Source organism: Rhincodon typus, chromosome 24 (assembly GCF_021869965.1).
Source record: "Rhincodon typus isolate 14 chromosome 24, sRhiTyp1.1, whole genome shotgun sequence".
Lineage (NCBI taxonomy): Eukaryota > Metazoa > Chordata > Chondrichthyes > Orectolobiformes > Rhincodontidae > Rhincodon > Rhincodon typus.
Window position 1 is genome coordinate 35,914,665 of NC_063355.1, and position 27,893 is coordinate 35,942,557.

General features: G+C 39.1%; 1 protein-coding gene across 10 annotated transcripts in view; it reads right to left on the reverse strand.

Annotated features, from left to right (window-relative positions):
• mvk (mevalonate kinase) overlaps nt 1-26,330 on the reverse strand; it is a 50,716-nt gene extending 24,386 nt beyond the window's left edge. For 6 of the 10 annotated variants that reach the window (XR_007264667.1, XR_007264668.1, XR_007264666.1 and 3 more), the window contains exons 1-13: nt 26,109-26,330; nt 25,015-25,105; nt 23,115-23,262; nt 20,351-20,501; nt 19,075-19,230; nt 17,783-17,886; nt 15,437-15,482; nt 13,187-13,327; nt 12,867-12,957; nt 11,017-11,136; nt 9,680-9,833; nt 4,779-4,967; nt 994-1,176 (exon numbers count right to left, since the gene is read on the reverse strand). Coding sequence is in view for 4 of the 10 variants with exons in the window: in XM_048611518.1 (XP_048467475.1) it covers nt 4,807-4,967; nt 9,680-9,833; nt 11,017-11,136; nt 12,867-12,957; nt 13,187-13,327; nt 15,437-15,482; nt 17,783-17,886; nt 19,075-19,230; nt 20,351-20,501; nt 23,115-23,262; nt 25,015-25,092 (1,350 nt within the window). In the remaining 6 variants the exon portion in view is untranslated. Of the gene's footprint in view, nt 1-433; nt 1,177-4,157; nt 4,968-9,679; nt 9,834-11,016; nt 11,137-12,866; nt 12,958-13,186; nt 13,328-15,436; nt 15,483-17,782; nt 17,887-19,074; nt 19,231-20,350; nt 20,502-23,114; nt 23,263-25,014; nt 25,106-26,108 lie in introns of those variants that run through there. The other 4 variants (XM_048611516.1, XM_048611518.1, XM_048611515.1 and 1 more) reach the window with 4 other exon arrangements.
• Nucleotides 26,331-27,893: the final 1,563 nt, after the last annotated feature.

Here is a 27,893-nt window from a genome sequence, read left to right on the forward strand (position 1 = left end):
TGTAGGATTCTAATGTAATCATATCCGTCCTGTAATATTGTGATAAGAACTGCATGCAGTACTTCAGTCATGGCCAAACCAGCATTTTATATACTTTCATCACAGCATCCATGGTCTTCTATTCAATGCTTGCTCTAGTAAAAGAAAACTATCCAATATGCCCTCTCAACCATTTCCCTACCGAATTTTCAATTGTGATTTTATCATCAGGGCAAAATAAGAAAGGACAGATGTATGATAAAACAGCAAACTTAGGATTCATCATAGAGAAGCAGCGATGGATTAAATGGCCTTGAATAATCAGTAAGTGCATTACTGCTGCAAACTTAAACCATTAGGGAAGAGGATTATAAACTGGGCTGTAGCTATATATTCATGTAAAAATGTAATCAGATATTAGGTACACCGTAAAACCTTGCAGTTGAAGAATTCCTGAACTTTTTATTCTATTTTAATTTCCTTGAATGTTATAAAGTACATTATTAATGGCCTGCATTCACTTCCATTACACTATAATTTTCACGGGTTTGTAAACCATTAAATCAGTGAAATTAAACTCCTCATGAAAATAATAGTTTTCTATTACTCATATACACATATGTACACACTGTGTCAGGCCCTCTTATGTGAACATGGCTATCCACCAACTTCCCCACCTCCCCTCTTCAACCCCCCTCCCCCGCAACCTTAATTCCATTGTATCCCAGGGAAGTTTTCCTATTTGCTTAAAATAGGCATCCTTCAGAAAAGAAAGTTTTTACTACCCTCTGGTGGCCAACAATTTTTTGTTTAATCATTTTCACTCATCCACATCTTCAAGATAATCAGTTAAAGAAAAACCATAAAAATCCCACCTTCATTTGCTGAACTAAGTGGCATCTGTTGATATCAGCTTTGGCATCAGTTTAGAGCTCTCAGTGTCTTTGGTTCAGACAGAAAGAATTTAAAATGACATTTTAGGTAATGATCAGGAGCAGAAATCCTTTGACTTACTGTCAGGAAACGCACGTGTGTGGATTGAGAGTGAGAACAGGATCCAGCTTGGCTGTGATATTCTGTATGAGCATTTCTCTCTGCCTACATTCACAGTCTCAGCTCACACATGGAAAATAGTGGAAATAATGGCAGGCAACCAACATCCAAGTGAACTCTACTTCAGCAAGGAGTCAAAGCTTTCTACAGGGGACAGAAAAGAGTGAAAGAAAATCACTGACAGATCTGAAGTCAAGGATTTTAAAGACACCATGACTGAGATACCATAATGACATCACTGCTTAGGGATGTGACTTAATAGCAGGCTGCTGCATTCTGTAAAATATGAATTATTGTAACGTTTTCAGTGGTGCTCAACATATACAATCAGAGCAGTAAAGAAACTTTTAAAAACTCATGTTAAGAAAATGTGATATGCTATTCAATTATAATAAAATGTCGTTTTCAGGAATACTGAATACACCGGTTCGTTACATTAAATAAATTGGTTAAATATATTGTAAGGAATGATAATGAGCGTTCTTAGGAGAAGCATATGACAAGCCTGATAGAATATTATGCAGGACAAAGTGATCTCACAGGCGGATTTACTGGAAATAAGAAAGTCGCTTAGGAATGCAGCTTGTCAATTGCATAGAAAGACATTTTGGAATTTTGCTTGATGAATCTTTGTAGAGAAACAAAGAGAATGGCTACAGAAACTTTCCCCTGGACATTAAGTTGCTAAATACTAAACTCAGTTTAAACCAGTCAATTCAAGTTGCAAACAATTTGGGGTTTTCAGATGCCATGATCTGAATTGAACAGATGTACATATTTTGTCGAATGCTCAGAATGGTCTCAATTCGTTCAAATTCTTTTCTGAGGATACACACTTTTCAATTATACTAGAAAAGTGAAAATAATTGAATCTTTCTTTAGGGAAAATAGTTCCAGAGGAAAAATGTTGTTCCTGTTCGAATATTAGAATTCTAATCCACTCTCTCTTTAACACTATCCTCAAACAGATTTAAATCAATTGCTCAAGCATAACATCTCACAGGTCAAATCGGTCAAAAAATCCTTGTCAAAGGACCATTAGTGTCTGTAACAATAATACTGCATCATTTACCCCACAAGAAAAAATATTAGTACATATACTGAAAGCAACTTTGTTTTACACACATTAAAACAAAGAACTGCAGATGCTGAAGATCTGGAACAAATACAGAAATTGCTGACATGACTAAGTGTTACACTTTAACATCTTTGTTCAAGTGCTTCCTATAGAAAATAATTAAAATAGGCAAATCCATGTAACTGCAACTTGACTGTGAACCTCTGGTCAACTGGAACTGCTCATAAATTTCTGGATGCAGATTTAAGGATCTTTTAAATAATTAGTTGCCACATTCTTTTGAATTAAGCTAGATGCAATGATTTTACAAGTGATATTAACAGTGAAATCCAGAAAATCAAAAGGATCTGACTGCAGAAACAGGTCTCTCAGATTTAGATAAAGATTATCCTTAAAAATAGGATGCATCATCAAAACTCTTTCATTACTTAATTAGGGCAATGTTTCTAAAGGTCTCTGTTAGAAATGTTTAGTCAGCCAATTATGGTAAGGATTCTGTGTCATGTCACTAATTTCAAGGTTAAAGAAAGGAGGCTGTGTCTTGGTAAATGCATATCCTGTATGTAAGTAAGCTTCCAGTTTTAATTCCTCATTTACATTGAGCTAGCTAATCTCAGCTTGGACAACTGTAACTTTCAAAATCCTTCACAAATGCTGATACACTCCTGCCAACAGAATAAGAAGACAATGGGGTCTAAAGTTTCTTAAAAGATATGACTAGCAACCTGCAACAGAAACAGCACTTGGTGCACAAATTGTTTTCAATAGGAGGCATCAGGAACTGTATTTCCAACACACTGAGTTTTTATTAATCAAAATTAGGGACAATCAAATATCTGGATTAGATGACTTTATTAATGTTAACAAACCAATTTGAAAGATATTGCAATTGAGATCTCATACCTGGCTTCAATATTTTTAGGGTGCAGAGGAACTAATTTCAGGCTTGGCTCAAAATTTCTCCCTTCTCCACTGATAGTTAAATTACTTGTCTAAGTAGCCATTCACTGACTAGGTGCATGTATGACTGGCCAGGTGGAGAGTGACCATGAAATAATAGCACAAAGCAATACCTCCCAAAGGAAGAAATAAGTAGGGTCAAGTCCAAAGATTTCTTTGATTTGCTGCTGATACGCCAGAATACAATGCCCCATTCTATCTCAATTTCTCATGACAAGTCCCTTCCACCCTCAAAAACTAAATAATCGAATTCCTCGGGAGGAAGAAGTGGATTGCAAGATCAATAGAAAAGGTACTGCTGAATTTTCCTACACACTCTAAAATACTCACCATTACTCTTCCCTGGAACTCATTGAAAATATGTGAAAGTTAATCTGTTCACTTCAGTGTGCAAAATGTGGTTTGGCAAAAAGGGATCACACTAATCCAGTTACAATTTCTTCTTTGTGATGTAAAAATTGATACTGCTTGATCAATAAAATGAATAAACAATGTAAGGCACCACATCTAACACATGTAACTTTTAGTCATATTTTTCCAGTAAACTTTCATAACACATCAAAATGTTATCCTCTTTGACTCTTAGGGTCAAAATCTCCGAGACTGGACATGCAACAGAGAAGTGTACTGAGACCCTGTGGAAGTGCTGACGTGCAGACCTCTGTGGTAATTGCCTGGGAGTTTTCAACTTCAGATGGGCAATTCGCCTGCTCTTGGGACCATGCATGAATGTCGAGCTGATAAAGTTGGAGACGTGAGACAATGAATGATTCAAACCAACTCTCTCACTCATCTCCCCCTTTCTAGCACCCCCAGCCATTCACAGACATTCAGACTGGATCTTTAAACTTACTACACTGCGGCTAGTGCCATAACAAGGAGACACAGGTCAGTCCTCTTCCTAGGTCTCTACATGGATTCCTGCGATAAACGAGGTCTGCAGAATGTTGCATCGGAAGTCAGACTCCTTGAAATGTAACCACGTAAATGCGCTGTTTTCTCACAGATCAGTGTCAAGTGCATCTGTCCCGATGCTAAATGGGAAGATTTGGGTCAACATACGTTGTGCAAAGTGAGAATTTAAAGATGCTTTATAACCAGTTTATTGTTCAAATTCCAAAAAGCAGCCACTACAAGGTACATCTGGTGTGCCACCCCTTTCCACTGCAGCATTTTTCAGTCAAGTACAGCACTTTGAATGGGAGCAAAAAAAAAACTGCAGATGCTGGAATTCAAGGTAGAGAAACAGGAGGCTGGAAGAACACAGCAAGCCAGGTAGCATCTGGAGGAAAGGAGAAGTCAGTGTTTTGGGAAGTCAGCGTTTCGGGTATTACCCTTCTTTAGGACCGAGCAGTCCTGAAGAAGGGTAATACCCGAAACACTGACTTCTCCTTTCCTCCAGAATCTGCCTGGCTTGCTGTGTTCTTCCAGCCTCCTGTTTGTCTACCATAGCACTTTGAACATCTGCCATTTGGATGGATGAATACTAAATCTCTGAAAGAGAAAGCAATCAGCTTTGCTGTTCAGTTAGGAAATAAGTAGTCCTGTACAATGAAAAAGATTCTACAACATTACATGTACAGAGGTAAATAGCATAAATTTCTACTGGACTGCATTTTCCTCAGGTGCAGGAAGGCATGGAGGAGAACAGATACAGGATGAGTGATTAAATCCCAGGAAGAATCCAAGACTGCATACAAATAATTACCATGACAGTACTAGGTGTCCAAAACTCTTCAACAATTCTTCATGTTGCACAAAAGCCGAAACGTGTCCTCACACCAGGATGACGGTGAATGCAGGGACACACCCGAACCACCAATAACTGTTTCCCAGCAATCGTACCCCAAGTCTTTTAAAGCCTGTTTAGATGCTTCCACCACAGAAGGACTTGTACCTGAAAAGCAAAAATGAACAGCACAAACCAAATTGAAATATAGAGTTAGTCTGACAACATGATTCATCAAGGGAGGTTTCAGCTACATTTACGAAGAGGAAATAAGGTTACAAGAAGGGTCACCAGCCCCGAAATGTTAACTCTGATTTTTCTTCACAGATACTGCCAGACCTGCTGAGCTTTTCCAGCAACTTCTGTTTTTGTTCCTGGTTTATAGCATCCACAGTACTTTCGATTTTTATGTAGGTTAAGCGATTAGTCAAAAGATCTAGAAAATGGAGCATCATGTAGGAAAATATGAAATTGTCCATTTTTGCAGGAGAATAAAAAAGCATGTTGTTACCCAAATTGTGACAGGCTGCAGAACTCAGAAATGCAAAGGGATCTGCATGTCTTAGTGCATGAATTGCCAGCATGTAGATACAGCAAGTAATTAGGAAAGCTAATACAATGCTATTCGTGAGGGGAATTCAATACAAAATGAGAAAGGTTATGCTCAGTTCTACAGGGCCCTGGGTAGATTGCAGATGGAGTACAGTGTACAGTATTGATCTCCTTATTTAAAGGAAGGAGGTAACTGCATCGGAGGCAGCCAAAATGAAAACAATGATTTTCATTCTCTAGAACTACAGAATTCTGACCAACAGGCCATTACGTATCCAAACCTGACTAAGGCTAAACCAAGATGTTCTCGTACACTGGCATGAGGGTTCAATTACCTATCCCCTTATTATGTCAGTGGTAACTGAACTCTTGGCCAAAGTGACTAGGGTGGGGACAGATTTTGTAAATGTGCATAAGCACAAAAATAACAAGGTAAGTTACTTTGTAGTAGAAATTGTGACAAAAGTATTGAATCTGCAATTCTCCAGCAGAACTGATTAAAGAGTAAATAGGTGAGGTATTTTTAATCCTAGCGTTGGTAAGAACACCACTATGATGGACCTTGACTGAACCCAAAAGTATAACCATCTGACCCTCATTAAAAACAAATAATGTGCTGCACTTTTATGATTTCAGTTGTGTTTAGGTAACAGATTAGATAGGTTTTTCAAATACTCCAGTTATATGGTTACTTAAAGATAATAGATGCTGATAACATGTCAGGATAATATCTTTAAGAGGAATGAAGCCTGAAAGTAAGAGAACTAAATAGGGAACTGAAGCTACTTGGGTCCGTGATTATATCAATTGAAGGCAATTAAGCTTTACTCTTCCTGTGGGAATTGCTCTATTTTTATGGGTTTTTCACTTACGCAAAAGAACATCAGAAAGAGCTAACAGCATTGGGACTGGTACAGTCTAATGCATAATAAAATGAATCAGCTCACCCTGCAGCAATTTCACCTCTGTCAAATTGACAGAATGATATGGAGGTGCCGGTGTTGGACCGTGGTGGACAAGGTCAGAACTCACACAACACCAGGTAATCGTCCAACAGGTTCATTCGAAAACACAAGCTTTTGGAGCCTCAGTCTTTCTTCAGGTGTTAGTGAGAGAGGTAGTACCAAACAATTTATAAGAATTTATAAATAAAAGATCAAAAGGTTAATACTATTGATGAGGATGTATTAAACAAACCTAAGATGCTGTTAAATCTTTAATCAGTTAGAAGGTTTTAATTGATTAATATGCATATGTAAATCCCCAAATTCCTTTCAAGTCATGGTCCTGACTTACACTGATAAAACCTTTTGTTCTGTATCAGTTAGCTCAGACAATGCATGTTAGGTATGAGGCTTTGTTTAGAATCGGTTCGTGTTTTAGTTTGAAGTCAGACTGGTTTTATTTCTAAAGAAGGAACTTATAAAATGCCACATGGACTGTCTATAAAATGTATCTGCAAATATAAATTCACCCCACAGAGAGAGAGAGAGAGAGAGCGCGAGCAACAGCACAAGAACACGTGCGCGAGAGTGAAAGAGCACAAGACCGCGAGAGAGTCTCACACACACATAGACACACGAATCTACAGGCTGAATTTATACACAGCCAATATGGGGTTTATAAATTCCTACGTTAGAAATAAAACCAGTTTGACTCCAAACTAAAACACAAACAGATTATTAAACAGACGTTCACCTGCACATCTGCTAATGTGGTATATTGTATCTGCTGTTCCCGATGCGGCCTCCTCTACATCGGGGAAACCAAGCGGAGGCTTGGAGACAGCTTTGTGGAGTGCCTATGCTTGGCTCATGACAAACGACTACACCTCCCAGTCGCGAACCACTTCAACTCCCCCTCCCACTCCTTGAACGACATGTCCATCTTGGGCCTCCTCCAGTGCCACAACGATGCCACCCAAAGGCTGGAGGAACGGCACCTCATATTCCGCTTAGGAACCCTGCAGCCCAATTGTCTCAAATGTGGACTTTACAAGCTTCAAAATCTCCCCTTCCCCGACCTCATCCCAAGACTAGCCCATTTCGTCCCCGCCTCCTTGACCTGTCTGTCTTTTCTCCCACCTATCCGCTCATCCTACCTCACTGAACAACCCCCACGCCCACTTCCTACCTATTAGCCTCATCCCTGCCTCCTTGACCCGTCCATCTTCCCTCCCATCTACCCGCCCCTCCCTCCTCACTGACCAACCCCCATCCCAACTCCCTACCTACACTCACCTTTACTGGCTTCATCTCTGCCTTCTTGACCTAGCCATCTTCTCTCTACCTACCTGCTCCTTTATCCACCTTCTATCATCACTTCTCCCCCCTCTCTATTTAGTTCAGACCCCCCTTCCCTGCCCCCATTTCTGAAGAAGGGTCCAGACCCGAAACGTCAGTTTTCCTGCTCCTCTGATACTGCCTGGCTTGCTGTGTTCATTCAGCTCTACATCTGGTTATCTCAGACTCCAGCATCAGCAGTTCTTACAATCTCACATCTAATGTGCTTTGTTTGACCTAAAATGTCACCTCTTCTTTATACTGATAAAACCTTTAGTTCTCTTAGGACCGTGACTTGAAAGGAATTTGGGGATTTACATATAAGTCAATTAAAACCTTCTAACTGATTAAAGATTTAACAATCTTAGGTTTGTTTAATACATCCTCATTACCTGTTGGACTATAACCTGCTGTCATGTGATTTCTGAAATTGATTGAATGTTGGTCAGGTTAGTGTTGCAATTAAATGCATTACACTGCCATCTGGTGGCCAAGTTCCAATATTGCATTTACCTTACCTTATAAAGTTGAAAACAAATTTCCATGCATTCAACTACAAGCTCAGAAATAAACATAAGGGGTCTACCTCCAATACTAGCATGAACAGGAACTGAGAAAATATCTCCTTGCCAAATACATGATTCCAAATATCATCTATTGCATAAAACACATGGAGACAGGTCAACACACTAAATAAATTCATTATTACTGAATGGGATATAATCCACATTTGCCATTTATAAATTATTAAAGAGATACCAATCTCTAATTAGACAAGCCTTATTTCAAGTACTTAAATATTTGTAGCTAGAAATAACCTTTTAGTGGTTGTGTTTACTAGCTAAAATAGATTATTTGTAGGTGTACAAGGCTACAGAAGGCTACTGATCTATTCTGTGAAATGTTTGACCAATGCAATATCAGGGTAATTCTGGTGCAACACCCCACAGCGTAGTGTTAGCTATGTATCAGTGGTAACCAGCATTCTCCCTAATTTTCTTAGCAGCTGTAAGTCCCTTGAGGCCATCTGTGGCTGACATCAGTGCCGTGACAGACTGGCGCACTGACACCAATCGCCATGTGTGGAACAGTAAAGTGGCTGTGCAGCTTTAGATCATAGAATCCCTATAGTGTGGAAACAGGCCCTTTGGCCCAACAAGTCCACACTGATCATCAGAGCATCCCACCCAGAACCATCCCAAATAACCCACCTAATCTACACATCCCTGAACACTACAGGAAATTTAGCATGGCCAATCCACCTAGCCTGCACATCTTTGGTCTGTGGGAGGAAACTGGAGCACCCAGAGGAAACCCGCACAGACACGGGGAGAATGTGCAAACTCCACACAGTCACCCGAGGGTGGAATCGAACCCAGGTCCCTGGTGCTGTGAGGCAGCAGTGCTAACCACTGAGCCGTGCCGCCCTTTGAGGGAACATTGATTGTAACCTTTCTACCATCTAGTCAGAAGGTTTAAGACCCACTTTTTAGCAATTTTGTTTTTGTTTCTGGTTATTTCCATCTTTTTAGCAGAGTCAAAATGAAGTTTTTTCATTTTTTTTTCTTTATTCATTCATGGGAATGAGGGCATCACTGGCTAGGCAGCATTTATTGCCCAGCCTTAATTGCCCAGAGGGCAGCTAAGAGACAACCACATTGCTGAGAGTCTGGAGTTGCATGTAGACCAGACCAGGTAAGGATGGCAGTTTCCTTCCCTAAAGGACATTAGTGAACCAGATGGGTTTTTCCTGACAATCGACAATGGATTTGTGGTCATCATTAGATTCTTAATTCCAGATATCTATTGCATTCAAATTCCACCATTGGCTGTAGTGGGATTCGAATCGGGTCCCCACAATGTTTTCTGGTCTCTGGGTTAACGGTCTAGTGATAATACCTCTAGGCCACCACCTCCCCCTTAACTTGTGGTAATGTTTCAAACATGTAACTCATTTGCTAACAAACAATTGTTTCAATTTGCTGAAAGGGCAAAAAATTAAATCATTGAAGATGATTTACCCAACCAAACATGCACTCATTGTACCTGGTCGCAGCAGTGTTAAGCCACATCCACCGCCTCCTGCTCCGGTCAGTTTGCTGTGCAGACCATATGTCGCAGTTACTTGACACAATCTGTCCAGTGATGAATGGCCCACTCCAATAACATTCAAGTGGTGTTGGTTGATGTCAATAAGTTCCTGAAATCAGCACAGGAAATCAGTTTGGCAAGAAAATAGTTAACACTGAATAGGTAAGATGACATTTTTTCTGGTGACCTGTTACTCAATCCTCACAATTAGTTCTGCTGATAATTCAGTGGTGAAGACAAAATGCAGCTGGGCCACACAGACAAACAAGATCAGTTCTGGCTTTGTGCTGAATTAGCTGATCTTGATTGTCGGTACAAGTAGTTCCAAAGGTGCCATAATTGACCTCAGTCCTTTACTTAATTTAATTTATTTTTCTAATCAATCTGTTGAGAGATTTTATTACTCATCTCTGGAACAAGTAGGACTGGAATCCAGGTCTCTCAATCCAGGGGTAGGGACACTACCAATCGAGCCCAAGAGATCCCACTACAGTCCTCTTTGGTCTGGTAAGTGATGGAGATCAGCTGGGATGCTTACTCCTAAAATTGTCCAGTAATACATGTGAAAGATGAAAGAGGACAAAGATCAGCTGTCAACTGGGTAATACAGCTCACTGACAGTCTCATTTCATAAGAGAACTGACTTTGTTAAGTACTGAAAACCCTTGAATTGCATGGCAGGAGCTGTTGTGATAAAAGGAGTGTGATTTTTAAGAGTTTAAATTTCAAACAGTGGTATATATTTGTGTAAGTAGTTTTCTTTAAAAAAAGGGCAACGTCAAAGATTCCTTCTGGAACAGTGACCTGAGCCAGTTTGTGACAAAAAGCAGATGACTGCAACGTCCTGGCGTACTATTGGAATAAATGTTTACTGCTTGTGGTTTGAAACAGGTAGAGCAAACATCAAAAGCCACTAGCTTGTCTTGGGTCACAATAATTAAAGATTGAATTTAGTTGAGAAAACACAGAGACTGAAAGTTTTTAGGGCAGTTCCGAGGAGCCGTGACACTTCAACAAAGAATTGTTCTCTCAGTTCTTACCTTCCGAACTCTAGAGTACAGCTTTAAAGTAAGCATTCCCAGCAGAAGCACAGGTGCTGTCATACAGTACTGTCAAATTCTAAGCTACTCCAACACCGTATACTGATCATTTTGTATCAAGTGGATGCAAGTTATAAAACAAATGACATCTACTGTTTCTTCCAAAAGCTAACTGCACTGTTTAAAATTATAATTTGACCAGACTCAACACAAATGCAGTAAAATGTAACAAGACCTAGGTGTAAAATTCACCTCCAGGATTGTGTAGTGCTCATCTATGGCATTGCCAGATGCTATTGCGGCCAGAACACGTTCACACTCGCATGAAATAGCATCTATTGAATCCAGGACGGGTTTTATTATGCTTGGCAGCTAAAAAAGAAAATTCATTTGGTTGATTCACTTTCCTCTGTTATTCACATATGACAAGTAGCTTGAAGGATAGCAAAGCACACCACAGATCTTCCATAAACTTTCAATACACAAGAAAAATTTTCTTAAGTTCAGTCACCAATTTTTTCCCCACTTCGAATATGTATTCTGTGCTCAAGGTGAGTAACATTAATATTCTTAAAATCTGTTCTTTAGCGGAAGGCAGTGGTTTCCTGGTACTGCCACTGGGCTAGTAATCCTGCGGTCCAGGCAAATACTTGGAGGATTTGGGTTCAAATCCCAACATAGCAATCGGTGGAATTTAAATTCAATTACTTAGTAATAGCGACCACAAAGCAATCACAGTTTGTCATAAAAATCCATTGGTTCACTAATATCCCGATAGGTGACCTCACCTAATCTGAATCTACACATGTCTCCAAACTGGTTGGCTTTTTAATCAGGCTCTGAGATGGCCTAACAAGCCACACCACTGCATAAAACAGCTACAGCGAGTTAAAGAGAACTGCAGCAGCTCACCATCACCTTTTCAAAGGTGATTAGTGTAAGGCAACAAATGCTAACCATCCCAGTGAAACCTGTATTCTATAATAGACACTTCAAAAAATGACTGAGAAACAATTTACATTGTCCATCCCTTGTTGCTTTAGAAAATGACAACTCTTTACTTTGACCTTGTGCAGTATGTCTGCTCATGGGACTTCCACAACGAGGTTTGTCGGAGAATTTGGATCAGTGACCATGAAAGAAAAGTGACATATTGAAGTGATGTGGTCTGAGCTTTGGACAGGAACTTTGAGATGTTGTTCTCCCAGGATTTTGTTGCTTCGAGCTAATAAAAGCCATGGGGCAGGGAGTTGCTAATGAATTAAGCTTGGTAATTAACTGCAGGGCATTGTGCAGATAGTATCAGAACACAGTTTTGTTTATGGAGGAGAGGCTGGACAGCAACTGTTGTTCAACTACACGTATGATTAAGCAGCCTAGTTAAGTTTCCAGGGACTACAGTTACACTCATCTAGGTAGGGGTTGGCTATTAATCACACTGACATGACCCTGTAGATGGCAGAGATCCTCCAAAGGGTGAGATGTGCCCCTCATCAGAATATTAACCTCTGTCCTGTTCTGTCGTAATAATATTCCACAGCCTTAACTTGAAAAATTCCCTTTGCTGCACTCTTGATATTTTTCTGTTTCCTACACCTGCTATTTTGTGACTTGAGAGACCAACTGATGCAAAGGTAATTTTGCACTCTGAAACTGTCAATGTGAAAAGGGTTGAGAAAACCAAAATTCATATCCTTTTGTCCAGCAGAAATCTAGATGGAATGCCAAGGACACCACCAAGATTGAAACATGAAAGTGAAGGTCGCCATAGTTCACAGTGGATGGGCTGCTCTCTCTCTAATGAGAAGGATGACTGGTGATCAGTTTAATCCGAGGGTCACCACACCTCAAGTAAGGGGCAAGGTTGAGAAGGCGTAGCCTTCATAGTTACCTCAGCTGAAAGACGGGCTGAACCAGTATTGTTGTCGTCACTGCATCACAAAGTAGCCAGCCAGCCAAATGAGCTAAGCGAACTTGTGCAAAAGAAAAATATCATACCAGATACATAAAGTAACAGTACTGAAGACATTTTTAAATTTCACTATCTGAAAACAAGAGACAATTCAGTCCTACCCACAGAGATAGTTTTAAAAAAGCCAAACCTTATTAAGTTTATCCTTCACTCCTGCTACTAGCACTTTCGTACTCCTTGGCACCTTTGTGTTAGTAAGAAGTATCCGGAGGGTGGGGACACTGAAACAAAGTGGAAAGAGAATGTTAACCAAATAGAATAATTGAATGTATGACATTTATTGTACCCACTTATAACGACATCATAACCAGATGTATTTAATAACTTACAAAAACGGAAAGAACTGCAGATGCTGTAAATCAGACACAAAAACAGAAATAAAAACCGAAAGAACTGCGGATACTGTAAATCAGACACAAAAACAGAAGTTGCTGGAAAAGGGTCACTCACCTTGAAACGGTAACTCTGATTTTGATTTCTTTTCGAAGATGCTGCCAGACCTGCTGAGATTTTCCACCAATTTGTGTGTGCATGCATGTGTTGTATTTAATAGTTTGTCCATAAGTCACTTTGTTCAACAGGAGATGATCACTTTAAAAGGAGTCAGTAGCATGAAAAGACTGAGCTGAAACTTACCAGGTAGCTGTATACTGGAAACAGTACAGGCCTTTTGTTTTGGTTTGCACTGATATCACACACATGGTACTCAATGCTTAGATCAATATGTTGCAACTTTCTAAAAAAATTATCAGGACATTTTGTTTTAAATCCACATCTTATAGTGGACTGGAAACTAAAAGTTTAATTTTTAAAAGTTGAACGCAGAACGACTATACTTCTTATTTCCCCTTTTCCTTAAAATGAAATTAATCCCCAGCTATAACAATCTGATTAAAATGTCACTGCTATTAATTGAAAGTAATCAAACTCTATGATGTAGCTTTTTAAAACTGCAGTGCAAGTCAAAGGTCTCAAAGAATCTTCCAGAGGACTGAAGTAGGAGATAATGATTTCTGTATCAATATTTCTGTATTATTTTCCTGTATTTGTTGATTTAGGAGTTTGTTTCCTGAAATAATGTCATTATAATTTGGTTTACTTACTTTTGGAGATTGGGTCAGGACTCTGTAATTATTCTCCACATTCAAGAAAGTCAAAAATTCCTTTACTACAGTGATAACAACTGTACTTAGCAAATTATCCCTTAGTAACAATTAAAATCCTGAAGCAATCACAAAGTAACAATAACAAGTGCAAGTACTTTCATGCCACAATGTATGTTTCCATAAGTAGGAGAGACTAGAACCTGAAAGCACAGTCTCAGAGTGAAGACACGACACTTTAAAACTGAGATGAGGAGGAATTTCTTCAGCCAGAATGGAACTTTTGGAACTCACTGCCGCAGAAGGCTGTGGAGGCCAAGTCATTGAGCGTATTTAAGAAAGTAGTACATAGGGTCTCAATTAGTAAGGGGATCAAAGGTTACAGCAAGAATAGGGTTGAGAAATATATTAGCCACAATCGAATGGCAGAGCAGACTCAATGGGCTGAATGGCCTAATTTTGCTCCTTTATCTTATGATTTTATGCTCATTTCCTCAAATGAGCCAGAGCTCTTTCTCAAGGAAGAATATGCTGTCAGACAAGACACCAGTCAACAGGGATAAATAAAAAGAAGAAAAATAATAATTCATTGTCGGGGTTAAAAGAGTGCCAAAGCAGGGATCAAACACAACTTGGATTCTGCACCTCTTCCTCATTCTCTCCAATATGTTTCCTGTAATCCAAGGAAAGATTGGCAAAAAAAAAATCTTCATCTCTCATAACACAGCTTAAATATAGAATGAGAACTTTATTTACATGTATAGCAGGCGTGGTTGCAAATTCTATATAGGGTAGCCTGGCTCTTCTGTTATTTACTTAAACACAACAGAAAAGCAATTAACTGGAGCAGAGTATTTACAATATGACCGAACCTGGCTTGCAGCAAACAAGTGATGTTTGCTACATTCTGAATGACTGCCTGATATGTCTTTACAGCTGCAACATTGGCCATAATCAAAAGAGTGATAGTGAATTTAAAAAGTCCCTCTTGTCCAGCCCTCCATGATTATCTGATTTTTAGCTCCAAAGCATCATTCAAGCCTTGCGAGTATGACACCTACTCCCTCATCTGTAAGACTAAAAGCAAAGTGTAGAGTCATATTGAGAAATGGGGACTGCTTGGTATTCAGAAAGCAAGTGTGCAGATGATCGTAAATATGAAAATGTAACAAAGTCAAAAAATTGAATGTTGCCATTTTCTTTCTTTCAAAACACAAAAACATGACCTCAGATCTTTTTGTTCTTAAACAAAAACAGAATTATACAAAGTAAATGGGATAAATTATTGGAGCAACAGACAGAAATAATTCTTGCCAAAACTGGGATAGTGTCTAGTGTCAGTGTACCTTGTTTCAAATACATTAAAAATTATTATTGCATTGGAAATTTGATAAATTAACATAATCAACATCATGAAAATATTTGTTTGTCAATATTTGATATTAGTTGAATTCAATAATAATTCAATATTAATTATTGATTAGTTAATTTTCCACATGAAAAGTACACTTCAAAACTTAAAAGGATTGTTAGAAGTTGTAATACATTTTAGAAACTAGCTCTAACCTTACTGGAATCAGTGACTGAAAATAGGTACCTGGATAAAGGAACAATTTTACCTGCGTGATATCTCAGAATTCCCCCTAAAGTGGAACAGTAAAAAAAAATTAAAGATTGGAAACACTGACGGACATTAAAAGTATATACACATTTTCGCTACGTTTCTCACATCTCTGGGATAAATACGTCTACATGAACCAGGATTTTCTTAAACTGATAATCCCAATCAACAGGATTATCGAGCACATCTCATTCTCAGTAACCAATTTCCTTCATGTTGATATTGAGACATGATCCAATCGGTGACTATAGGGTTACGAACAGAAAAAAAAATGTCTGGGAATCTTGGCTCAATCGTCATCAGGCAACCCTATGCCTTGGTCAAATTGCAAAAGAATCAGAGACTGATCAAAGAATTATACTTGGATCAGGGAGTTTTCTTCTAGGAGCATGAAAGAGAAAAAAAAAAAATCCTATTTAAGTTATGCATTCACAGACAATTCTATTGAACGTGTGCTAATCAAAATAATTAAATGCAACCAGTACACACTCTCTGGCGCACTCCCTATAGTAATGTCTTAACCATTCACAGATGACTTGCTGAATTTAATTTAAGAGCTTTGGGTTAACTGTTCCATGATGGAATTATCCTTATCATTGCCTTTACCAATCACAGTCTAAATGCCAATCAATCAGCACCCTATTCTCACACAGTATAAACGGTTATTCACTATGAGATTTGATCTTCTTGTGATTATGTTCTGCACCCTTCAGGACGCAAAGCATCAACAACATGCCTCTATTTTTCCTCAGCAATACTCAAGTTCGGTGCTAAGAAATCATAAAGATTTTTAGTTCACACTGCAGTGCTGACATAAAACCCAAATTAGAGATAAATATTTGGAAGTGGAGCATGATGTCAAGTTTCTGGTTAATTCCAATAGATGGATACAGTTCAGAAAATGGCTCCAACACATTTAACAATAAAATTTTACACAGACTGATATTTATAGGGAGGGGTTAGGGTCATGATTAAAGCCTAGGTAGGATTACACTGTTTGTTCCTCCTGATCCACAAGGAATGCTCTAATAAAAACACTAAACTGCTACATCCAGCAGTCATCACCTCATTTTACTGCTGGCTTTCCCCAAGCCCTGCTGTTAAATGTAAATCAGGCTCCCAGAGTTGTGGTAGCCTCCTTTAAACAAAATAATCAAGTGTCACACCTCTCAAATATGTACACATTTCTTAATCTACTGCAGCAAAGTTTTAAAATTCTCTCCATTCCAACCATCACGCTGGTGATGAGGTGGTTAACATCGAGACCTAACGTGATATTAGAGAATTAAGTAAACACTCAGCAGAAACATAGATCAATACACGCATGAACTAGCTGATGAATAGTACAAAGTACACTCCTGTTACAATGAATAATAAAATTGTTTTCTAAGCAAAGACTTTGTCAAATTATAAGATAATAGCTGAAATAGATTTCAAATGAAAAAGACTGTAGATCAGTTCTTTAACACATTTTAAAGTAAATCCCCAATACATAGATTTAGCTAAATTGTGCAATGCAACTATCTCAATACTATTTTAAGAAATTAGACATTGGTTTTCCTTCTAAACAACAACACATTATTCGACATTCTTCTTCCTTGTTGCTCTCTTCACCATCTTTAAATAAATAAAGAGGGTGCTTGTCTTAGAATTCTCTCTTTCAGGGCCTCAAAACTCTCGCCTTACTCCTCCAGTGTCCAGTCTGTTTGATATCATTGAATCGTTATTTTTAGATTTAGCATCCTTCCTCTTTCAAACCAGGTGAGTTCAGATGCATTATCATGCTAATTTCTTAAAGCTATTCAACACACATTTCTAATTCATTCTGTCCCTTCTCATTAAATATCGCTAGCAGGACTTGCGTTCCAGCTATGGAAAGGAGTGATTACATACGAGTAAGAAATCTAAACTGCTGCTGTGAGGCTGCCACCTAGTGGCATGGTTTACAATATCAGCATTGAGATTATACAGTTTCCACATCAAACATCAGTATGTTGCACAGTCAGTCAATCATCAACTCTTTCCATTAGTAGTCATTTCCAGAGAAAAGTTCATGCATAGTTACATTTTAACTTGATATAAAATTTACAACATAAACAGATCATTTGGACTATGTAGTGCTAATGGTCCATACAAGTCCTCTTCCCCTGCTACTTCATCTATCAGCATCTCCTGGCATTTCTTTCTCCATGAACTTGGACAGTTTATTCTTAAAGGCATCTATAGCACATCACCATGTCAAATTTGCCACATGTGTGAAATAACTGCCATAACTTCTAGAATCCCACTAAAATATTCTGATTTCAATACAATAAGTGTTACCCCATGTTCCCACAGCATTGTCCACACCAGATGGATTTCCATGGATCAATTTCTCTCCTTGAAACGCCCATTTGTTAATCAGCTCCAGTTCATCCTCATTCCATCTGATTGCGGGTAAAGAGAAAAATAAAGGCAGAGAAACAATGGTTTGCAGGAAGAATAATATTTCTACTGAACTACTACCGGTTTTACGATGTTTAATGGCAATTCTTCATTACATCTGCTCCTTTTTCCTCCATGTATTTTCATTATAAATATGTATAATGGTATTATCTTCTGCACCACAGTACAATTTATCACATTTTAAATTCTCCTAATTTTGCTGAAATCTAATTTTTTGACATCTGCTCCAATTTGTACCCATTACATTAACTAGCTCCTCCTAGGCAAAGGAACATTTACTGCAAAAAGATTAATTTTCTTTAATTAAAGCTTCCAGATCATTGGCAGGCTAGGAATCTGCACTTTCCTCGCCATGGCCTAATCGGTCAGGGAACGAGGTATTCTGTCGGCACATAAATGACAGACTGAATAGTCTGTTTCTGTCAAAATGACACAAGTGCATTTGCGGCAAATCAGCCAGTGTATAGGACAGAAAGAGGCAGGATCTGCATCATCCAAGCTTGGCTGAGCGCAATGCTTCAAGATACGGCAACAGGCACAGTATTGTTTTATAGCTATAAATAAATCATTTTCTCATCCTTGACAAAAAAAACTGTTTAACTACTCTCAATGTCACATGCTTGGCACCTGACAGCAGTCAGTTTGGTTGAACAATTTGCTCCAGAATTTATAATTAAGAGTCACAAATAAAAATTCAGTTATTTAATTTAATGTTTCTAACCTTACAGAATCAGATGAACGCGTTACAGATGAAGTCACTACACAGTCTTACCAGACCATTAGGCTGCTTTCTCATTAGAGAGAGAGATGACTAGTGATGGTTTAACCTGACAATCACCACTGCTCAGGTAAGGAGGGGAGGTTAGGAAAGTGAGTCCTTCATCATAAGCTGGTGGGGGAATCAAACCCACACTGTTGGCATTACTCTGTATTGCAAACCAACCACCCATGCCACAGATACCACTTACTAAATTGCACCCTAGTGAATCCCACCAGTAAACATACCCATCCCAACTCACTACAGTAACAGCTCAACCAACAGTCAAAATTTTGCTCGAGATTAATAATTTCAGATTTACAGTTCCCCACCCCCACCCTCCATTTGACTGGATAATTTGAATGTCTAATGATAGGGCAGGTTATAGAACCGCAGAGATATCTTTGCTTGCCTGGTACTGTTGTACTCCTGTGGATCTGGACAGGTAATGGCCCCACTGGCTGATAAGAGGGCTGCTGCCAGACACACACAATATGCAGCACTAGATCCCAAGCCAGCTCCTATTGGAAGCTCAGACCAAATCAGAATGTCCACGTTTGGCATCTGCCTATCATTTGAAAAAACAAGAATAGCACAATATCATTTCAGCATTTTGATTGCTGCAAGGTGCATATTTTCACATTATATTTCTAATTTTCCTCATTTAGAATTATAGAGATGTACAGGACGGAAACAGACCCTTCAGTCCAACTTGTCCATGCCAAACAGATATCCTAAATTAATTTAGTCCAATCTGCCAGTATTTGGCCTATTTCCCCCAAAACCTTTCCTATTCATATACCCATCCAGATGCCTTTTAAATGTTGTAATTGCACCAGCCTCCACCCCCTCCTCTGGCAGTTCATTCCATATATGCATCGCCCTTTGCATGAAAAAGTTGCCCCTTAGGTCCCTTTTAAATCTTTCCCCTCTCACCTTAAACCTATGCTGTCTAGTTTTGGAACCCCCTACCCTGGGAGGAAAAAAAAACTTTGACTATTCACCTTATCCATCTTTCCACACAAATACTTAATTGGCCCCCACGTCTCTTTGTTATCATACTCCTGGAAAGCAACACTGTATCAGCTCTGTATGGATCCCTTTGTTACTTATGTAATTCTTGCCACTGTATTTGTTGTTTTTTTAAGAACACAACTGTCTTATCTCCCACTCTCTTTCTTTTCGTATTTCTGAACATATTACTCTCCATAATATTTATATATCTCAATCTCTGAACCCATGTTTCAGTTATTCCTAATAAACTTTAATTTTGCTTATGTTCGTATTATTTTGTTATTACTTCAATAATCTTTTCCATATTGAGTGCTCGTTATTTTTACCTCTATGACATTGATCTATGTTCTCATCCATCTTATCTTTAGATTACACTTATATCCATCTAAACTCAAACCCAATGCAAATATATTTTCCAAGTCTAGTTTCTTGTGTCCTAGTCTTGATGAATGCAAGACACAAAGCATTGACCTCATGCCTCCCTTTAGTAATGCTTAAGTTCTGTAATACCAAGCAACTAAGTAAATTATGCAGCACCTATCAGAGGTGTAATCTAAAAACGCCATAAGTTCTTGCAATTGTGACACCAGTCTGACACCTTCCATCAAATTTGCACCAAGTTGAATTGTATCATTCATGCTGCAGTAAACTTAGTGTATAGAAAAAATTAATACCCATCTCTGGTGCAGATAGCCCCATAAAGATAAAGGAAACAGAGGATACTAAGGCTTTTTGCATCTGTTGAGCCTTCTGAAATTCCTGCAAACTGTCTCAAATGATCCACTTGTTCCTGGTTTGGAGGCTTTGGGGTTAGCACATCAGTCACTAAAGAAAAGTGAACAATAGGCATCAGTAGTGGGGTCAATGGAAGTCAGAACTATTTTGCACCTATGCCACTTGTATTTAAACAAACAACCCATAATCAACACATTGCAAATGGTTCGTTCTTTGATTAATCAAGAATTGTGTTGGTTAATTGTCAAATGTAGTTTAACACTAACAATAGGAAAGTTAAATCCAGAAATATAAGCTATAATGTTTCAAATAATCACTTTTTCATAACTGGATTTCTTACATTGGCAGCATATATACAACTAGTTAAATACAAGATCTCCATTTACAACATAATTGAATGAATTAGTAAAATGTGGCAACAATTTGCAATGGCATAGCACTTTCAATATAGAAAAATTTCCCCAATCCCTTTGTAATCCAGACAACAAGTAACCAAATACTTTGTATGTCAGGCTACTTTAAACCACTTCCAGCAGGTACATATTGTTCTTATCAGGAACTTACATGAAAAAAAATCAGTACATGTTAGATTTTATAAATATACCAGCAGCAAAATTATCCCCTTGAATTGGTAACTGGAGGAGAATATCCCTCAAGCACTTTTTCTGTGAATATTTGTTCTTGGAGGAGTTTTATTTTGGAATTTATAACAAAATAACACCTGGATATCAAGGTCATGCAGAAGGGGTGTCAAGCTGGAGTCTTCAAACCTAACAATGAACAAATCTGTGCATGCAAAACGTGCTCTCCCTCCCACTAGATCCTACTCACATTTGCCCATAAATACACATGTCCCAAGAACTTGGAGATTGGCAGAGCCATGATGTAGGGACCACAGGGGTCTATATGGGTATTACTGGAGCCCGACCAAATTGCACACTCAATTAGGGTATGCTATCCAAAGAAAGATGCTGGTTACAGTATTATATGAAATAGAGTAGATCAAAAGGCCAATCAGATTAGAGATAGTTTGCTGTCATCTTCTTCCTAACCACAGGACACTGGCTGAATAACTGTTCGTCACAAGCCTATCTCTGTCATCACCTAGGCTTGGATATATGAACATTCGATTTCATATCTGTCCTCCATAACTGCCTTTGAAAAACTGTTCTCCAAGTCATCATCATCAGCTAGAATACAGTATTATGGAAGAACCTGCACACAGTAGCTTGAATTAATCAGACATCTGCCTTAACAGAGGCCAATTAAAGTTACTTCAAGGTACTCAGTGTAACCAAGCTCAATCAGTCCGAGATCTTCCTCCTGTTACTGCTCCCTGTTTTGTTTTTGTTATCTACCTACCTAACAGAGTGATCCTGAACTGCGCAAGTTGACTGAGAGCCTTTCTGTTGCATGACTACAGACTCCAAGCCAAAATGAGAATTGTAAGGACTTATATTCTATACGCTACAAGCTTGAACTGTATTGGAAATTAGTTATCATTCAAAACAATATTTACAATCTATATTCAATAACTTGGATGAAGGGACTGAATGTAATGGTTAAATTTGCTGATAACGCCAAGATAGATAGAAAAGTAAGTTGTCAACGGGAAGAGAGTATGCAATTGAAAATAGAAAGGTCAAGTATGTGAGCTAAAATTAGGCAGATGGGGCATGTGGGTAAATGTGAACTTGTTCACTTTGGCAGGAACAATAGAAAAATCAGTCTACTGTTCAAATGGAGAGAGATGGCAGATGTTGGTGCTACAGTGATCTCAGTAAGTAACATGTCTCCCTTTTAAGAAGATGAGCACAGCTACTTTTCTTTCAGAATGTCATTATTTTGTGGAATTCTCTTCTTCAGAAAACAATGGAGGCCAGGTCATTAATTTTATTCAAAGTGGAGTTAGATAGATTTTAGATTGACAAGAAAGTCGAAATGAAAACCAGTTCAGCTATGATCTTATTAATTGGAAGACCAGGCTCAAAAAACTGAATAGCCTACTTCTACTCAATTTATTCCTGTGAGAAACAGACATAAATGCCCAGTTCCGAGGAACGGGCACCGGACCCGAAACATTAACTCTGATTTCTCTTCACAGAAGCTGCCGGACCTGCTCAGCTTTTCCAGCAACTTCTGTTTCTGTTCCTGATTTACAGTATCTGCAGTTCTTTTGGTTTTTAAAAAATGCCCCTTTGTCTTTTAATCACATTCAGGCAGAAATAGGCATCTTTCAGCAATTCCTCCATCCATGCCCCAAACAGTACATTTGTGATTTCTCATGAACCATGCAAAACAACAATGTCACGTGGATTAACACAAATCCATGTTCCAGAATATTAGGTTTAAATCATGTTTGAATGTTGCGAAATTTGTCTCCCAATATTTCCTCACTTTTTATTCCCAGTTTCCTGTACCCAACTTACTGCGAGTGTTACTTTGATCTGACCATCAGAAAGTAAGAATATCTTCTGGAATATTTCCTGCATACAATAATCACGTATCTACTTATCCACCTCCAAACAGCAGCTTGTCTTAGATCCAGATCCCACTGGTGCAAGAATCTGTGTCCCAACATGGTGCTTCTATTGGCTGCACCATCTTCTATGCTAATAGTCTTATGAATTAATGTCTCTAAAAGAACTTGCAGGTACAATGTTCTTTATTAATTATAATTTTGTTCATTTGTGTGCATCTTACCATCAATTGCTGACTGCAGAAACTGCAGGGCAGCAGGTTTCCAACTGAGATGGACATTAATATTTGGTAAGTTTAATTGCACTTTTTGATCAGGACAAGGTTGCAGCCGGAGATATGTTTTCAAGTTTATGCTGACTGCCAGAGCCACCTACAAATACAAAAATATTTAGCATTAGTAGCTGAGAGTTTCAAAAATAATACATTTCTAAGTGTTCCAACTGCAGAAGAAAATAAAATGATTTCTGTCTGCTACAATAATGATGCCAAATAAAAGCATTTAGTTTTTAAGATGCTGATTGCCATTTGCCTTAACACCTATTTTGCCAAAGGAACAAAAAAAAGGAAAATAAAACACTGTAGTTCATTAATAAAAACTGAATATAGGGGAGTGACTACAAATTGAACGAGTGATTTGCTACGGTTGAAGAATTACCATTTCACCTGACTCTATGACATTTTATGCCAACTGAATTAAATCAACAAATAAATCAAATGAACGTTCAAACTGAAAATTAGTCACAAGGGAAGCAAGGTTACAATAGTATGAGTGGAAGAAAACAAAGTAGGGTGTCCCTGTGGTCTTCAGCATTATATCTGTTTCTGACTTCATAGATGCTGCCTGGCCCACTGAGCTTTTCCAGCAGGTTTTTTTTAAAATCAACCTATTGTGTGAGCTATACATGGCCCCTGGCTTTCACAAAATACCTCACAACCCTCCTTTATAAACTAAAATCAGTTATCAAAAGTTGGGCACAGACATAGACTAGCAATTAGTTGCATGGAAGAACCAAAGCCTAGCTGGGTTGAAATGACATGTGTGCAAGAAAACAAACTGTAGTGCATCCTAAAGATTTGTGTTGTGAGACCTCTAATTTGTTCAGATACAAAATAAGAAGGAATCACAGTCTCAGGAAGGACACAGCAGAGATAGCATCACACTGGTAAACTCAACTGAGGAGCCATCTTTGAACTGGTGGCATATACAATCTCTCATGGGACAGAACTTCACAAAGAGTGTGGTGAAATGGATCTTAAAGTGTGAGTTGCCTCCTTGTTTATTGGCATCTCTAGATGTGATAAGCAATGTAAATTGGGTTATATCATCAAATTAAAATCTCTAACTCATATGTGGAATCCTGCACAGAGCATGTGGCCACCACCCAACAATGACAATTTTTCAGGACACTGGGTCAATGCAAATATGAGCAATGAGAATGATCCTTGCTGTCAGAGGGTAACATTACAAAGAAGACTTTACAGAGTGTTTATAACTAAATTCAGCCCAGACACAACATCAGGCCTCTACTCACAAATATCAAGGCAAGAAGTCCTGCATTTCAGGCTCACCTCACGTAGATGGCTTTGGGAAAGGACATAGGTCCTGCAATCTCCTACTCACCATATGCTACACAATCTAGGTTAATCCCCAGAATTACTACAAAAAAGACCTGTTTCAGACATGGTACAGAAATGTGATGGGTATCTCTTGGCCAGGTGCCGGGAAGTCCTTCCTTATGCAGTGATTAACTGCTAGATAGGTCTATCAAGAAGAGCAGCTGAAGCCAGAGTACTGGAATTATGCAAGAAGTAACCAGTTGCTTTTGTAATAAGATGTAATCTTTAGCTTGGTGATCTATACAATGTGAATGTGAAAATTCAAGCCATCTAATTGAGGATAGTGTCAACTGCTTATTCTCTTTATAAATCAGCAATTTCATGGACAAGTTCAGACAGATTCTTTTGCTATATATAACTGCCGGTGCATTTTTTTTTTGCACCATCTGTACTTCTTGATGTGCTGAATTGATTGAAATCAAACTAACCCAAATCAAACCTGAGACTCTGTCTTTCATTTACAAAATATAATGCTTGTTTTTCTTTCAGTTATATGCCAGTTTACCTTTCCATGCACCACAGCATGTTCTCCATGCAATATCAACTTCCCAGGAGCAGATATAATAAATGTCTTGTTTGCCATTGTGAAGTGTACCCTAAAAGAGATAAATTTTATTTCATTCAATTAATAAATGTATTTACTTCTTGATTAGGATCCTAAAATCAGAGAGTCAAAATTAAATATGGCAATGAAGTTATTACAGAAGCCTTAAAAAAAGATTTATCATTGGTAAAATATACTACAATCCAACATTCATAGAATATACATATATGTGTTGTTTTGAATTCCAGCAGCACATTTATTATCCATCCATCATGAGCTACGAGAATTTCTGATGATGCCACTCCTATTGAGATGTTTAGTAGGCAATTTAAAAAAAAAAGCAAACTTGAAACAAAAATAGAAATTGCTGGAAATGCTCAGCAGGTCTGGTGGCATCTACAGAGAGAAATCAGAATTAACATCTCAGGTCAAATGACCATCCTCAGAACTCAGCAAACATGCATTTATATCACTTTTCAGGATGTCCCAAAGCACTTTGCTACCAGTGAGAACTGTTGAAGTAGTCACCTTTGTAAGGTAGAATGCACATACATATCTATATGCAGAATGCTTCTGCGGACATCAATAAGATAATGCTCTTTTAAGGGAATTCCTGAAGAAAATACTGGACTCAAAACACTAGCTTTGTCTCCACAGATGCTGTCAAGCCAGGTGAGTTTGTCCAACACTTTCTGATTTTATTTCAACTATCCAACATCCAAAATATTTTGCTTTTAAGTGATGTTGGTTGAGGGATAAGTATTTGTCAGAGAATTCCCACATGTTTTTTCCTTCAAAGTAGGGCTTTGGGATCCTTTTGCATCCACAAGGGTAGGTTGAAGGAATGCATGTTTCGCGGTGCAGCACTCCCCGTGGAAGCCTTATTTGATATTCACCCTGTAAGCTAGGGTGTTGCACACCACATCATAGGCAACATCTTCTAACATTAATGAAGCTGTGGCACTCACACATCCTAGCTTATTATTTTATCCTGACCACAATCCAAATGCAATGGCTTCGCTTAATGTTGATTCCGATGAAGAAGGGTCCATTACCTGGAAGCTTCAGGAGCAGCTGCGTGTTTCCAGCATTTTCTACTGTTTAATAAAACATTTCATTCTACTATCAAAAGAGAGAGCGACAGGTGAGAAGAGGTGGAAATTGTCCAATTATCGAAATTGATATCGAACATCAAAAACATTTTTAAAAAACCCATCCAACGGCACGATAGCTATCTACTCGCAACCAAAGCACCACCCTCAGGAGGCGGCGCCTCATTCCAGCCCAGCCAGTCAAATGACAGTGCTCCGCTCACTACGCACCAATGAGGGTGCGAGAACCCCTGTTAATCAGACGCCGCTCCAACGTATCACGGCCGGGGCCGCACCTCCAGCCAAACACCGAGCCCCTGGAAAGTCACGGCCAATCAAAGGATGGACTCTTTGTTTCGGAGCCAATGAACACGGCCCGGCTGATCGACGGGACAAGCCTAACCGACCAATGGGAGACGGAGAAGCCGTGAAGGGTTGCGGGGTGGTTGTTTCGTGCACTGGCCAATGGGGTGGTAGGGTTCCAGTGGCCTGACTGCAGCGCGAGCGCGAGGGGCCGGATGTTGGCGGTTTTTCTCCGGGAGGCTGCAAAGTGGCGCGGCTGCCGAGTACCGGCTGCCGCCTGGTTATGGAGCAGGCGGAGCTACTCCAGTAAAGACAGTGATGGGTGAGCACCGTCTGAAGAGGAAGAACTAATAAGTATGGGGGGTAGGGGGAAGAACAAGAACGAGAACGAGAAGGAGAGATGTGTTAACATTGACGTGTATGTCAATGAAAGATGTGTTGACATCAATCCTCACCGTAGGCCCCAAATACTGTCCACCGTCCACAAGAAAAGAGATTTTCTAAAAAAAAAATTGGTTTTGTGGGATGTGAGCGTCGCTGGCTGACCAGCATTTATTGCATGCCCTAGTTGCCCTTGAGAAGGTGGCGATGAGTTCCCTTCTTGAACCACTGCAGCTCTGTCAGGTGGCCCACAATGCCATTAGGGAGGGAATTCCAGGATTTTGACCCAGCAACCGTGAAGGAATGGTGATTTTATTTCCAAGTCAGGATGGAGTGTGGCTTGTACATGTCTGCTGCCCTTGTCGTCCTAGGCAGAAGTGGTTGTGGGTTTGGAAGGTGCTGTCTGAGGATCTTTGGTGAACTTCTGCAGTGCATCTTGTAGATAGTACACATTGCTGCTACTGAACATCGATCGTGGAGGGAGTGGACGCTTGTGGATACAGTGTGATGAATACTCCCCACGTGCTCAGATGGGTATAGCTCCAACAACATTTGAGACGCTGGACACCATCCAGGACAAAATCCCCTGTTTGAATGGCATCGCATCCACTCCCCTCGTCGTTGTCATTCAGTAGCAAGCAGTACTGCGTACAAGATGCACTGCAGATAACACTTCTTTAGAGTGTACATTCCACACCTATGACCACTTCCATCTAGAAGGAGAAGGACAGCAGCTACATAGGAACACTACCACCTGTATGTTTCCCTCTGAGCTACTTGCCACCCAAAATTGGAAATATGTTTCTATTTCTTCTGAGTCAAATTCCTTCCCAAACAGCACTGTTGGCGTACCAAATGGACTGGAGTGGTTCGGGAAGGTAACTTGCTTGTCAACATCAACCAGGGATGACAATAAGTGCTGCTCCAGCTGGTGATGTCTGCATCCTTTTATTGAATAAAAAAATTGACACTGGCTGAGGGAACATACCGTTTAAAAAGAACAATAATACCTGGAATTGAATTTATTGGAGTCCCATTTGGAAGTACACAAGTATGTCAGGCCAC